This window comes from Astatotilapia calliptera, chromosome 11 (genome assembly GCF_964374335.1).
Source record: "Astatotilapia calliptera chromosome 11, fAstCal68.1, whole genome shotgun sequence".
NCBI classification, from domain to species: Eukaryota; Metazoa; Chordata; class Actinopteri; order Cichliformes; family Cichlidae; genus Astatotilapia; species Astatotilapia calliptera.
Genome location: NC_137432.1, coordinates 23686146 through 23701231, shown reverse-complemented (window position 1 = coordinate 23701231; position 15086 = coordinate 23686146). Strand labels below are relative to the sequence as shown.

Sequence of the window (15086 nt, the reverse complement as noted above, 5' to 3'; positions counted from 1 at the left end):
TGAGGAGCTAATTTAGCCATTTAAATCAGCTGTGTTGGTTCAAGGACACATCTAAAACCTGCAGGGACACCGGCCCTCGCGGCCTGACGTTGCCCACACCTGGTGTAGGGTATGCACAATCAAGAAAGGCAATGTCTCGTTTAGGTTCAGAGGACTTCTAACCTGAAAAAGACCACATTCACACTAATGCAGACGAATCTCTGACAGATGTTTGTTTCATTGGTTTTGGATCCACACCTGCGTCTTCATATCACCTCCCAAAAATCCACTACATGTGCCAAAAAAGAAAAATTTCCAACAGGCATAGGCAGGGGCTCAAGTCAGCCTAGAGTGTTTATGCTGAACAACTCGCTGCTATTTGTAGGGGGTCTATGTGATGAAATGCAACTGCAAGACTCACAAAAATGGACAAGATCAGCAGAGAGAGAAGGCCTAAATCAAGTCGCGCGTGCATTATTATACCCCCCTCCCCCAAAAAGATCTTTGCTTAATGATACTGGTGGTGATACTGGGGACTTATGCTTCAGTGGGAAATCTGCGCTGTAGCTACGCCCTTACTGCAAACCCATGTGTAACCCTACAGCGTAACCTGACGTGGACCTCCCTACAAATGTAACTACACATTGGGTCGATGCAGTAATAAGAAATTACTGAAACTATCGACATGGGCATGAGGGAATGTACATTGAAGTGGAAAAGCTACAAGGACAAATATGTTTACCCCTAATAAAAACAAAAAGACTGATGGCAGCAAAGAGTGGGGACCCAGCAGCATATAAAACACTGGGACACAGCCACATGTTACGGAAGCGTAAATGCCGCTAACAATGTCAGCTGCTTACGTGGGTTATGCCGTAGGCTCTACCTAGATTCCCTGCAGAAGTCTAAATTCGGCCTTACTGTCTGAAAGTTCAAGCCAGTCACAAAGCAGTGAGTCATTATTTGTTACTTACTGAATTTAAACCCTAAAGCTCAAATTCACACGAGAAAAGTGCCGGATTCCAAGACTTTGTGTGAGTAGTTCCACTGAAAACATCAAACGTCCCAAATGTTCGCAGATGTTTAGTAACGCAGACAACCAGCAGCATAAAGGAACCTTTTAGTTCCTGTGAGGTGCAGACTTAGCTAATCTTAGCTTTTCCAGGTCCCTCATTACCAAGTATAATGAGTGTGGCTTAAAGGCCAAAAAAGTTGTTTTAGAGATGATCAGCACTGGTGTGAATATGGTCTAACACACGCCTGTAGTGTGTAACAGCAGTAGTGTAAGAACCAAGATAAGAGGCAGCCACACAGGGTGAGTTTCTCACTCTGAATGTGGCTTTTCAAAAGTCTGGCAGATAGGGCAGCAAGGAAGAGTCCTCAGAAAAGGAAGAGACGGCTATTAGGGATAAGGAAGGAGGGGTTATCAAAACTTATGAACGAGTTGTAAGGAGCAGGGATGAAGGAGCTGAGGAAGACAGGGAGAGAGCGAAGGGCGTGATCTATGGCTGCTCCTCTTTCTTCTTAAGTGATATACGTTTCTTCCTGGCAGCAAGCATCTCGTAGAAGGGATCCACACTAACGGCAGATCTGAGGAGATGAAAAATACTTTAACTTTTACCCAACAGAAAGTACTAAAAAGGAAATAAATTCTCCCAAACAGGAGAATATGAAGTTTTTGGTCAGAATTTCCTGCTGTTCCATCACTAACCGTGTTTTCTTTGACATTTTTCATTTACATACTTGATGCTGTGGATCCACTCGTCCTTCTCCTCAGGTGTGGGAGCAGAGATGCGGTACACCATGTGGTTTCCTTCCACTACTCGCCCATCAGCCTCCGTCTTACACGCCTTAATCAGCTGACCACGGTTGTTGGGGATGTACAGCTCAAAGCAGTTCTGTTAGAAAAAAAAAAGGAGATAAAAATGTTTTGAAAGTTTCAAGCAAAATACTGCTCATCACACTGTTTAGCAAAAACAACCACTTACAGGTTTCCTTGGGTCTTCTACTTCTCGAATGCTAAGGTTTTCCAAGGGAATGATACCTCGTGGCTCTTTATCCTGTAAATAAAAAAACATGAGTTAATAAATATTTGTGGGTATTATTTTGTGTTTTATGATGATTTGAATCAATATGACAAAAAAAACCTTTAAAATGACTCGTGTCTTTTTTTTCTTAGAGTAGCCTTCGTACATCTTTATTTCTGTACTACTTTTTAACTTTGTGGCTCAGCAAGCTTCAAGCAAAGCAACACGCTCTTCCTTCACTCACAAATACATTTTAAGTTTTGCAGTTTTCAAAAATCAACTGATCACAAAATCCTTTTTGCCTCACTAAAACAAGTGTGTCACATTCACTGCAATCTCGAAGCCATTAGTCTGAGAAGTTAGCTTCTCACAGTGATTATTATTATTTGAGTTTCTGGGGTAGCGAATGGAAATCCAAGTCAAGACAACCGGTTACATCTACCTCTCATTTTATTTTAAACAATCACACAGGCCTAGAAAAGGATCCATGGCCCTCACCGGTCGTGAGGAAAAAAATTGACTGTTTTCCGATCGGTTGTTGGAAGTCGATTGCAGTCACTGGAAAATTGATTGCAAGAGTTCAAGTAACGCAACGGATTTCACCCAGCGAAACCCAGCAACCTCCGGGAATCACTGCCAGCCACTGTCATGTCTAATATCAGAGACAGCACATGAGCAATGTGTGCATGACATATGATGAGAAACCTTAGGAAAGAACTTCATTGCTCTGTGACTTCACCAAAAACCTTCCAAGTGACTTTATGGGCTTAGTCACTTATTTAGGGTCATAATGAATAAAACCTCAAGTACATTTTGTAAATTTTGTTCATTCTAAGGATGTTTTCACACTTTTAGTTTGTTTACTCTCAACTGATCAGCTGATTTGTAACCTCTGACTTTAATCTACCAGGGGTTTGCTTTCATCTCCGGCTACGTCCACACTAGCTCGGATAGATTTGAAAACTGTGTTTTTGTCTGAAAACGCTCTGCGTCCATGCTAGCGTTTTCAGTGGTTTTCACAGAGTTGCGCATCCACATTGAAACGCCTGAAAACGCTTATGTTCCAGTACTGCGCATGCGTGAAACGCAAGAAGATTCGACCTGCCTTATTTCTGTCAGCCGCTTATTTACCTTCCGGCTCTTTGAAACATTCGAAGAAAAGCACAGAGCTTTTTAAATGGACTAACAATGAGGTGGAGTTGTTGCTGCGAGTAACACAAAAGTACAAAGTTGCAAAAGCGAGTGAGAGTTAAAGAATTTGAAGAAAAGCTATCTGGAGCATGTACAGACTGATATTAATCTTTAATAGGGCTGTCAAAATTGAGAATGCCCTCCGCTATCTCTGTTTAATTGGTCACATGACTGCATCATATGACTAACATGTATCATCATTTTAGAAAGTCTCCGTTTTCGCTGTCCACACTGCAACGCGAAAGCACCGTTTTGAAACGTATGCGTTTTCGACAGTGTTTTCAAAATGTTGTGTTTTCCATCAGCAAAAACGCCGTCTCAGTGTGGACGGGAGGCCAAAATGGAGAGAAAACGATGTGGATGTAGCCTCAAACAGAAAACAAATCAAAACGTGTCACTACAAACCAAATGTAACTGGAGTAGGAGCAACAAAAGTAAACATAAGTAGTAGGTGTTGAGTTCTAGTTGTCACAGTTTCATTTACTCTGCACGTCTGTAATGCCCAGAATGCAAAGCATACCTGGCTAGAGGAATATGTTTAGCTCAAGCTTGCATACACCTCACAGTTGGATCAGATCGAGCACAAATCATGAGCTTGTTTAGAACTGGACAAAGATTAGCTCCTCTAAAGGGTGCAGCTGTTTTGGTTCAGACACAGTAAAGCAGTGAACAATTTTAATGGACTAAACAGTAAAGGTGAAAACACCCAAAGGCAGGAGGATTTTTCCGAGGATTGCTGGGTAATCGCTCGTTAGCCATTGAACAGTTATATCCAAACAGACCAAGATGGTAAGGTCAAAAAAGTCCAGCTGGAGACTGAATCAGAATTTAAAAACCACTGAGTGAAGTCATGGAGGATAGATCCATCTTTTATATTATCTATGGTTCCAGCATGACCGGTCAATACTACCCAGACTATAATAAACACCGGAAACCCAGACGTGTTTGCAGAGTTTACCTCCACTGAGACGCTGAATGAAGACAGACTTACTGTGGTATATTCAAAGTAATAAAGGCAGTTATCTGTGAGAATGAACCATCGACGTTTCCAGGTTTTCACCCTTCCCCCTGAAACACAAAAACATTGATGATGATGATGAATGGCAAGAGAGGAAAACTAGCTCTGTGTGTATTACTTCTACAATCTACAGAAATCTACGTGGCTAATCGATGTCTACAACTTTTTGAATAACTCTGTCAGTACATACCTCCTGAGAAAACAAGCAGCGGCAGTAGAGGATGGAAATCGCAGTGAAGAAGGAGAGGGGAAAAAAAGGAAAGGGAGGATTTGGAGGAAGACAGAAGACAAAACAGAGACAGAGGAGGAGGAAGAAAAGGAGATCATATTAGTGACACACAGATGACAAGCCCGGCCATGCAAAAGAAAACAATCAGATTTTAAGGCTGCCATAACACAAGAAAGTGAGTCTTCTTTTTCACCATCATGCTATGGCAATTTTTTTTATGCCACAACACTGAACTGATTATTGGAGGCAAAGAGAAAAGTTTATCACAGCACAAAGCCTTAGCAGAGAGTACAGTAGCGTACAGTATTAATAACACTCCTGACCAGAGTCACTGTAGTTTATTCTTTTGTAATTAGTTTTCATTTTATTTTGTTTAGTTTTTGTTTTTAATTCTGTTGAGTTTCCAGTTTAGTCTTTATTAGTTTCAGTGTTAGTTTTAGTCTTTTTAAGTATTATAGGATGGATATTGTATGCCAGAGGTAAGATTTAGGAACATAAGTACAGGTATTACAATAAAATAGAACTTTTTAAAAGCAGTTAACTTACAGTCTTGTAGACATCTAATAAACATGCCCATCAAAGTCTCATCAGGAAAATTAGCAAATACTATAACTCAGGATATTTCCTCTATATTTTCATTTAATTTAGTCTTTTTTGCAAGTTCACAAAATAGTTTTCATTTTTCTTCTTCTCAGTTTTATTTTTTATTTTATTTACATCTAGTTTTAGTTTTTGGTTAACTATAATGACCCTTCTCCTGACATTTTAAAAGCACACACACACACACAGAGACAGTGATGAAGAGCAGTGCTCCCCATCACAGCATAAACACCGTACCGAGCTTAAGAAGCCAGCCCTCTCTGTCAGGGTTGAAGAAGGTGTGTGTCAGGTCATTGCCGTCATCTTCCGGGATCTTGAAGGGCTCGTTCTTAATGCTTTCATAGAGATTCTGAAGAAACAAATAAGAGAAACATAAGAACAGAGAATAAACATCTGTCTGCATCTACAAAGAAAAGCAGTGCTGGGTTGATCGTACTCTGAGCAGCTCCTCTGGTAGGTCTCCCCCCTCATTGATCCCTCGGTTCATCGAGATGAAGCGGTCCACTCCAGGTTTGTCTCTCACGTTAGGATTGTGGAGGCTCGTGTTCAGCATAATTATGGCAAAAGAAAGCACGTAACATGTGTCTGTGAACAGGAGAGACATATGTTTACATTCAAGGTATCTACAGAGTAGGTTTTTTCTTACTCCATTGCTCTTAACTATTAGCCCCTTAATACCAAGTTTTGACACCTCGGTGTATATCAGTAAAGATGAGGTTTGACAACATTTTAAATAGTTCCTGGGTTTTTCCAAGGGTGATTGCATAGGTGGCGACCAGTAGGGCTGCCACGATTTGTCGACTAGTCACGATTACGTCGACTATCAAAATCGTCGACGACTGATTTAATAGTCGACGCGTCGTTTGAAGCTTTGTAAGATCCCAAAAGACGCAGGAATCAGTAGTAGGATTTAAGAGTGTAATAACGGACTGAAACAGAAGATGGCAGCACTGCATGTACAAGGATGCCAGCTGCCGTTAAACCCCGAAGAAGAAGAAGAAGAAGCAGCTGTGTCCCAGAATTCATAGCGCGGCCCAGCTCAGTTTCCAACAATGGCGGCAGCTAGTTAGTTTTAATATTACTCTTATTATTCTTTCTGGGTCACAAAATAAACGTTTAACATATTTTCAGCCGAGAATGTAACTGTGTAAACCTCAAATATCGGCTCAGTTTATCAGGACACCACATATTTTCAAAAGCGCTCCGACGTTTTCGGAGACGTCTGTTACCCACTAGCTCGATAGCTAGCCGGGGGCTAGGTCACTAGCGCCGTGAGAACACCGGACTCCCGGCAAATTGTTTTCAAACCCACCGCCGTCTTTCGCTACTCAGGTTAAATATATATGAGTCACTTAGATAAATTAAAAATGTTGTTGTTTGGCTTTTTTTTTTTTTTTTTTTTTTTAGTATTTTATTTGTTCCTGAGTAAATCAGTTTGTCTGAGATTAAAGTTATAGTTTTTACACAGCTGAATAAACGTCAAGCAGACAGCTGATTATCAGAAGTGTGAGATGCTGGAGAATATACTCCGGTGTCCTGTTATATTTTAGATAGCAAGGAGTTTATTAAACTTCACCGAAACAATCTGCAAATTTCATTAAAATTGAATAAACTATCATCTTGTCTTTATTTTTAGTTAGCACCTTAAAAGCTTAAAGCTGTAAGCTAATGATAGTTATATAAGAGCATATGCTGCTGGTGCAATAAGCTGTAGTCTTACGTCCAGTGGATGATGATCTGATTAGTCGACTAATCGCATAAATAATCGGTGACTAGTCGACTATCAAAATAATCGTTTGTGGCAGCCCTAGCGACCAGCCTCATTTACTTCTGATGCAAACCGAGTCACTGTTCTTTAAGCGGGGCAGAAATATGACAGAAAGCACTCATTTCAGGAAAAAGCATAAAGGGTTGCTCCAAGGGTTTCCATCAGTAAATAGTTTGGCATGTTTTACGTATTATTCAGTTTTTCATAAGTTACATTTTTCTGTATTTTTATTGTCTTATATAGGGATGGGTACCGGTGTCGGTTCTGAGATAAACGGTAATAACCAGACCGAAAAGCAGCGCACATTTCGGTGCTTTTTTTTCCTGAGATGTCATACACTTTGAATTCTCGCCAATCATTTTACGTTTCCGAGGATAGTAGGCGGGTCCAGCTACGTACGTTCTTTTAGAGCAGAGCTACAGATTAAAAATGCCCAAGGCGAAGCGTTTAAAAGTCTGGCTGTACTTCACAGCAAAAGATTCAAACTCAGCAGCAACAAGTGCTTTAAGCTGATACTGTGATACTGTCAAAGGAAGTAACACCTCAAATCGATGAAACACCTGGCGACGCATAGCGGTTTTTTTAAAAGCCGAAAAATGCGCCGTATTTGATAGCTTGCTGCGAGACCTCACACCGAGCACATCTACTGCGGGTGTGGTGCCTGTTATCGGACCCGGAGTTAGCAACATCCCCCAAGAACCCGAAGAGGAGAGTCCTGGCCCCTAGCCCTGCCAGTGTAGCAGAAATGATGACGGATGATGATGCAGCAGCAGCCGTTCTTCTCTGCCTGAGTAGCTTAATGTTGTTCGTGTGTAATTTACGTTGAGTAGGCTAACCACGTTATTACATTAATGCATGTAAGGTGAACTAGCAAACATCATCATAGCTACATGCGGCTGTCTTCTTGTTTGATGGCAGATACTCCCTTCACCCTGGCCAAAAAGGCTAAAATAACCAAAGAAAAAGTGGAAAACAGTTTTAACATGTGAGGTTTTTGGACAAAGTTTGTGTTTTTTCCATTGTTTAAGCACTGCTTCCAACCAAGAGTGATACCATATAGGCCCCATAGCTGCAGAAAAGGCTAACATTGATATCTTTTTACAAAAAAAAAACAAACAGTTGAACATGAGAGGTTTTCGGACCAATTTTGTGTTCTCCATTCTTTAAGCACCGGTTTGAGCACCGTTTGAGCACCGGCACCGTTTCAAAAGTACCGATTTGGCACCGGTATCGGATAAAACCTAAACGATACCCATCCCTAGTCTTATATTATTTTATGTAAAGCACTTTGTAACTGCAAAAAATACATATAGCGTATTTAGGTTTGAACTCGTCAGCTAATTTGGGTTTAAATGTTTTGCTAACTCTTCAGCGCTACTGTCAGGCGTGAAGTGGCCTGAATGAGCAGTGAAGACTGTGGGCTGGCATATCAGGTCATTTCTCGTAAGACAGAAACTGTTTGCATGAGTGCACATATTCTGGAAGGCCACTACTTTCCGTTTCGACTGCACTGACAGGAATTCAAAGAACTCAAAAACAACAATTGTTCACTCACACCGTAACTGAACAATTGATTTAAGACAAGCTTTCAGTATCACCTATTCTACTTGAACTGCAGTGCGACTGTGTGTTTATTTTACCAGTGCTCTGGAAGACACCGGGGTTGCAGTGGCAGTATCTCTGAGCAAAGGCTTCCATCATTCTGTCGATCTTCTGAGCTTCACCAGGCAAACGGAAACTCCACAGGAACTGTCTGCAGAAAACAGGTCAAGGTTTAGGTCAAATCAGAGGGAAAAAAAAAACCCTGTGCTAAATAGTCGCTGCCGCTCTGTTTCATAACCTTTTTCCATCTGCATCCTCAGGTAAGAGCGAGAGTGGGATTTTCCACTGTTGACTAGGCTGCTCACCAGAGGATGCCTGATACAATTGAAGCTATTTTTTCAACAACACACAAAAAAATCCACAGTAGACAGAGATTACCTGAGGGCCTGGACGAGGTTGAGATCAGTAAACTCATGGAGGTCAACGAAAGCCTGCAAGACTTTGATGTTGAAGTCATCTCTGCAAATCATAGAGGTCAGTTATACATGGCTGATTAAAAAAACAAGAGATAAGGGACAGAAGAAATGTCAACGCCATGCACCTTTCTCCGAGGTAATCTCCTATAGCCGTCTTGTTGAGGCCCTCTCCTTTGTATAAGAACTGAGCAATGTCCTCTGGAGTGTGTCTGAGCAGCTCATTCTCCACCAGAAATGCAATGCCCTGCAGAGAGAAGAACGAGTCAGTCACAATCCAAGGAATCTAGAGGAGACACATTCAGCACCCGTTTGAATATTTGAGGTATTACCTTTTTAGGATCCATGTTGAATTTCTTCCTTCCCATTGCCACATGCCTACTTTTCTGTAGAGTTTTACTGCAGAGAAGATAAACGTGTTGGCAATAATTAACTTCTGTGATCAAATCAAAGGTTCTGATAAAAATGAATCCTGACAAACCTCCATGAAAGCTATCACCAAGTACCAAGACTGTCAACTTATAAACACCAACATTCTTCTTCAATACACCAAGAACATGAGGTTTACATCAATGCAAAATCTTGACATTCACCTAGAAAAGCTATGTGTAGAAAATTAAAAGGCAAACAATTACTCCATTTATTCACTAAAACAGAATTACTATTAAAGAATATTACCCCAGGCAGAGTGGACACATACACATTTTCAGCTCCCTGTTTTTATTCTTAGATTCTACACGAGTAGCTTTGCAGGAGTCACAGTTCAAAACAATGCATAATTATCTTAACCCCGTGAATCTGAGATATTTTGTTTTATAAAAAGACTAACATCTTCTTCATGTGTAAGTAAAAATGCCTTTTTTGTTCTTCATTTGCCAAGAATTGGTAGAATCGTTTTCAAAGGGCAATAATCACATATCCCAACAGCATAAATAAGCTAAAATCATTTTCATTTATAGAGTCCAAACCAAAACAACATTATCCTTAAGCTGTTTAAGGCTAACTTAAGGTAAGGTAAAAACTCTATAATGAGAAAACCTCATCAGTCACAACAACCCCTGTGAGCAAGCACTTGTCAACAGGGGGAAGGAAAACTCCCTTTTAACAGGAAAACTCCTCTGGCAGAACCAGGACTAGAAAGGAGCAGCCATCAGCTACAACCAGTTGTGGGTGAGAGGAGGGAGACAGGACAAAAGACACATATTCAGTTTAAGGTTGGAGTTAGGAGTTAAACTGGGACATGGTGCAACCTTTTAGCTCCTCCACCATCTGGTTTGACAGCAGGTGAGTGGAACTGCTTTGTTCATAGTCAGAAATTTAGGCCATGTTTAATATAAGCTTCCACGGTTTTAACAGTATGAATCACAGAAAATGAAATTTCTCATTTAAGCATATATACAACAGAAGTGATTTGTTACTCCGAAAGCATTTTCTATTGTATTATTATTTTATATCACTTCCTCTTTGTTTTGTTTTTTAGAGTAACTGATGTGGGTTTTCTTATTACCTGCCCTCTGTGCTTGTCTCCAGTCCCTCTACCTCTAAAATTGCCTCTCGTAACTCCTCTCTGAGCCTCTGGATCTCCTGCAGCAGGACGCCCTTCCTCCTACGGATGTCCTCCAGCTCAGAACGCTCCTCTGGGCTCAGGTCTACTGGGACTGTAAGGGAAAAGAAGAAGAATGAGTCAGCTACTGCTCCATATATAGAAGGTGGTAACTGTGCCCGAACAATCCCAATCAAACGCTGTCTCCAACAGTGGCATAAATATGATGTACGACAGCATTAACACTGCTCCGTTGACTGACTCCTAAAATAAAGCAGATTAAATTAGAATTAAATCTCTAAATGCTTCTTACAACTATGACAGAGAAACTGCTCCAAGCCTGTCCCTGGTAAAGCACTGATTAGTTAAAAGCTTGGTTAATTAAAGAGAAAAATTTAAAAAAAAATAGTCTTGGATATTAATTGGAGCATCAACCTATGTAATTACACAATTTTCAGGGTGATGAGCTGACTCATCTGAGATTTTGGCTGCCACTAAAAAGTGAATGTACTTTTGTACATTTGGTGTGGTCACTTTAAATTATTTTCAGTAGTACTCCTATCTATACTCGGTTCATAGCAATACACTGTGATATACAAACAGGGTTTTCCATTAGGGGCAACTACAAACATAAGCACCACTGCACTGCCTATAATTTAGACAAACTTAGAAGTTCATGCATTTTCCTGTTATTGTGGCCATTTTTTAAACAAAAAGATTTATTTTTAGCTGAAGTACGTTTCTCTGCAGTTTTTAAAAATGGCTACTTAAAAAAAGCAAAACCCTATGCGAGAAGTGCCATTTTTTATTTGAGTGAAATAAAAACTGTATAAATCCACAAGAAGTAAGCATCACACTGAATGACCATCTCGCTTTAATACTCACTTTAAAAATTCAGGATGTGGCCAGAATCAAACCTCTAAAGCTAGACCAGGAATCAACACTTGACTTCTGCATTATGAAGAAGTATAATATATTTCCAATGCATATAAAATGTGTTAAATATTAACACCTGGATAATATACGGACTTAAACTACATTAGCACATACGGCCTGACTTAGACTTCTGCGGGGAATCTTTGCAAAGCCGACAAAGTGACCTATGTAAGCGGTTGATATTATTGCCAGCATCCTTGTCTGTGGTACCTATGCATTAATTACCATGTGATCATGTTCCAGTGTTTTACATGCAACGTAAGCCGATAGAAACAATTAAAATGCTGGGAGTTTTTTGGGTCTCTGCTTATTGTTGTGGTCAGTTTTTTTCCCCAGAGGCAATCATATCTACCCCTCTATTTTAACTCACCTCTTCTCTTGCCCATTAAGAAATTTGCTGACATTTGTGAGTCCTTATATTGATGCCATTATTACTCTTCATATATTGAGGCGATGATGGTTATTCTCTCACTGATTAAATCAATAACTGCCGCAAAAAAGTATGTGGAAATGCACATGACAAATCCACAGCGCAAACCAGGCCAATAGCGAGCACTCCAAGCTGCGCTGACCCGACATGTAGATACATTTCTAGGGAGGTGCAAGTTGGGTTATAATGCAGTGTTCAGAGGGGTTCACGGTTACGCCATAGATTACAGTGTAGATTTCCCACTGAGGCACAACTTCCCAGGAAATATGACTGGCTCGCTTATACTCGTGGCAATAAGTCCGTGTTGTTTGACATAATCGAAGTCTGTGCATTTTGATGTCCTGCATGTCTGACATTTAAAAAATATCATATATAGATATTTGTATAAATATTAAATTTCCAATCCTGGTGACAGCCGAAAACCTCAATAGTGAGCACGAGTGCCCAGTTGTTGTCTTCAAGGTTTAAAACCATTTGCCAAAACCATAATCTTTCAATGGCTGGACAAAAACATGGACAAAAAGTGACTTACTAATAATGCAGGTCTAGTTTCCGAATGCCACGGTTACGTTAAACTATAAGTCTGTTTATACAACTAACTCATTTCAATAAGGGCCAACTAAATAACAACATTCCTGCAATAAATTTAAATGTTATGAAGCCAATAATCTTCAGTGTTTGCTGAAGCTGTTTTCATAGGCAGTGTTAAATATTTTATAAACCTCCATAAAATGATTACAACTTAACAGCACAACAAATTACAGGCACCAAAATGAAAATAAAGTTAAGACATGATAGTGATAAAACAGTTTCACATAAAACTGAACATGATAACCTTCCGATAAGCAGTCTTTTTGCACCCAGTTCAGACATAAAGTACTGTGTAAAAAGCCTTGAGTCACCCTTCATTTTGTCAGTAGATTGAGAAATAGATTTACTGAAACATGTAAAAACATAAATTGAAATAAAGTATGCACGTCAAAGGGAGTTTGTACAATTCTCACGGGCTTGAAAGTGGTTATTTGTTACAACCACCTTTATTCTTCAAACCAGCCTGAACTGTTAGGCAGCTTTCTTTTCATTTCTTTAAGTGGTCTTCGGGAGTAATTCTCCAGCCTTCTTGAAGGACACTCACAGCTCTTCTTGGATGTTGGCCGCCTTTTGTTACATTCTCCGCTTCATTAATGAGGAGGTTGGAACTCTTGAGAGGCCAATCCATGACTGAGTGTCCTGCTATGTTTTGTTTTCTATCCAGGTATGCTCTTATTACACTGACAGCGTGTTCGGGATCATTGTAATGTCGAACAATCAAGCTGTTGCCAGATGGTACTGGTAATTTTCCAGATATTATTGTACGATGGATCAAAATCTGATACTTTTCCACAATCACAATTTCATCAGTTTTGACAAGATCCCCAACACTACCTGCTGAAATGCAGCGACAAACCATAACAAAGCCTCCATCTGGTTTTACAGATGTACAGCTGTAGACACTTACTGTTGTGCCTTTCTCCTGACTACCTCTGTACATATTAATGATTTAATTCAAAAATTTCTAATTTGGATCCATTACTCCATAAGACATGTTGTCATTTATTTTTAGTCCAGTTCTTGTATATATGTATGCTATAAATATTCTTCCTATACTGGAAGAATAACTATTCTTCCTATACTGGAAGAATAACTATTCTTATGCCTCAGCCTTTTCTGTCCATTTCCCTTGCTTATGAATGGCTTCTTGACAGCCATCCTTCCACTCAGACCGGGCTTGAGTGAACAGTAGATGGATCAACTAATTGAACTAAAGAAATTAAATAATAATGTGTTTTTGCTAAATTAAAATTGGCTATTTTCTGAGTAATTTGTTATGTTATGTGTAGGTAACACTAGTTCATGCCTTATGTTAGATGACTTTTATGCTTGAAAGATTTATGTATCAGGGTTAAGTGGCTTTAAAAAAATTAAGGGGTTCTTGTGACTTTTTCACAACACTGTAGATATTCAAATTAAAGTCAGTGCTAATGAAACAGATAGTGCTATTAAACATACGTACATGTATGTTGCATATATGCATATTTTAGAGATGAAGTCACTTAAATGTATGACTTTTAGAGGGATAATGTCTGAGGTTTTCTTAACTGTATTTTATCACTGTGCTAGACATTATATTAAAGTGAAAACATCAATTTAATCACCTGCTATATGACATAAACATAAACGCAGTACCACAATCTACAGCCTCGGACTAAATCAATACCTCTGTAAACTCCATTAAAAATAATATTATTAGGAAAACAGCATTTATCTGAGCAGGGTTTACTGCAGAAAACGTTGACCTAGAGGTCAAAGCAGCAGTGTTTACTCTGCAAAGCAAGCAGCTGCTGTGCACCACCACCACGCCCACAGCCTGGATCAAAGCCGTGATCCACACAACAGCATCCACTACACTAACTACCTAAAGAAGTTGGTGTTTTCAACAAAGTGCATCATTATTTAGAGCCTTTGTGTAGCCTAAAAGCTAGTTAGGGTTTTATAAATCAATCCACCGTGGTTAGCTAAAAAGTTAGCTTTTATCACTAACCGAAACGACCAATTTAAATGGCCACATGCAAAGATAATACATTTCCTAAGCTAGTTTAAACTGTAATATTGTAAAGATGTACACCCATACCTCTACAAAATATTCTCACCCTTTTTCCGTGGTATTTTATTTCCATTTAAATGCTATATGAGTTCTTGAGTTCTCACCTGCGCTAATAAACTAAAGCTAGACTGTTAGCCACAGTTGGCTAGCGATAGATACCCTGTGCGAATAGCTACTTACTGTAGTCCAGGTCATCCATTTTTGGCGCTTTACTTTTAGGCATAAATAGTTCAGAATCGAATGTCATTCAATGTCAAAAAAATAGGGATATATATAAATATATCCTCAAAACTAAACGGGAGAAAAAAAAGAACCACTGGTGTCGAAATTTTGGGCCGGAGACAAAGGAGGTGGCGACACCGGAAGTAGTGTCTGACATTTAAAGTGGTAATCTTCCGGTCAGCTGTTTTTCAAAATAAGATGCCTCGCATTTAAAGCTATTTTTAAATGATTAAATTGGCATTAAAGCACAACAAACCCTACTGGTTGGAAGCTGACCTACAAATAATTTCACCGATTTATTTCTAGAATAAGTCTTCTGCTTCTTTCAGCTGCTTTCTTTCTCTTCACCTACCTCTAGCATCCTCCTCTGTAACTCCAACCCTCTGCATCCTTCTTCACTACATTAATGAATCTCTCTAGTCTTCCTCTTTTCCTCCTGCCTGGCAGCTCCAAATTCAAAATCCTTTGTCCAATATATCCACTG

General features: G+C 39.6%; 1 protein-coding gene across 1 annotated transcript; it reads right to left on the bottom strand.

The window, feature by feature from the left end:
* Positions 1 to 1255: 1255 nt before the first annotated feature.
* On the bottom strand, positions 1256 to 14766 carry cyth2 (cytohesin 2). Its single transcript, XM_026183560.2, has 12 exons — positions 14561 to 14766; positions 10335 to 10485; positions 9160 to 9226; positions 8956 to 9074; positions 8793 to 8873; positions 8453 to 8565; positions 5481 to 5629; positions 5282 to 5393; positions 4189 to 4265; positions 1968 to 2039; positions 1723 to 1877; positions 1256 to 1569 (listed from the first exon to the last, which is right to left on the bottom strand). Exons 1-12 carry the CDS (start codon positions 14625 to 14627, stop codon positions 1482 to 1484), a joined length of 1251 nt encoding a protein of 416 aa, XP_026039345.1. The 5' UTR covers positions 14628 to 14766; the 3' UTR covers positions 1256 to 1481.
* Positions 14767 to 15086: the final 320 nt, after the last annotated feature.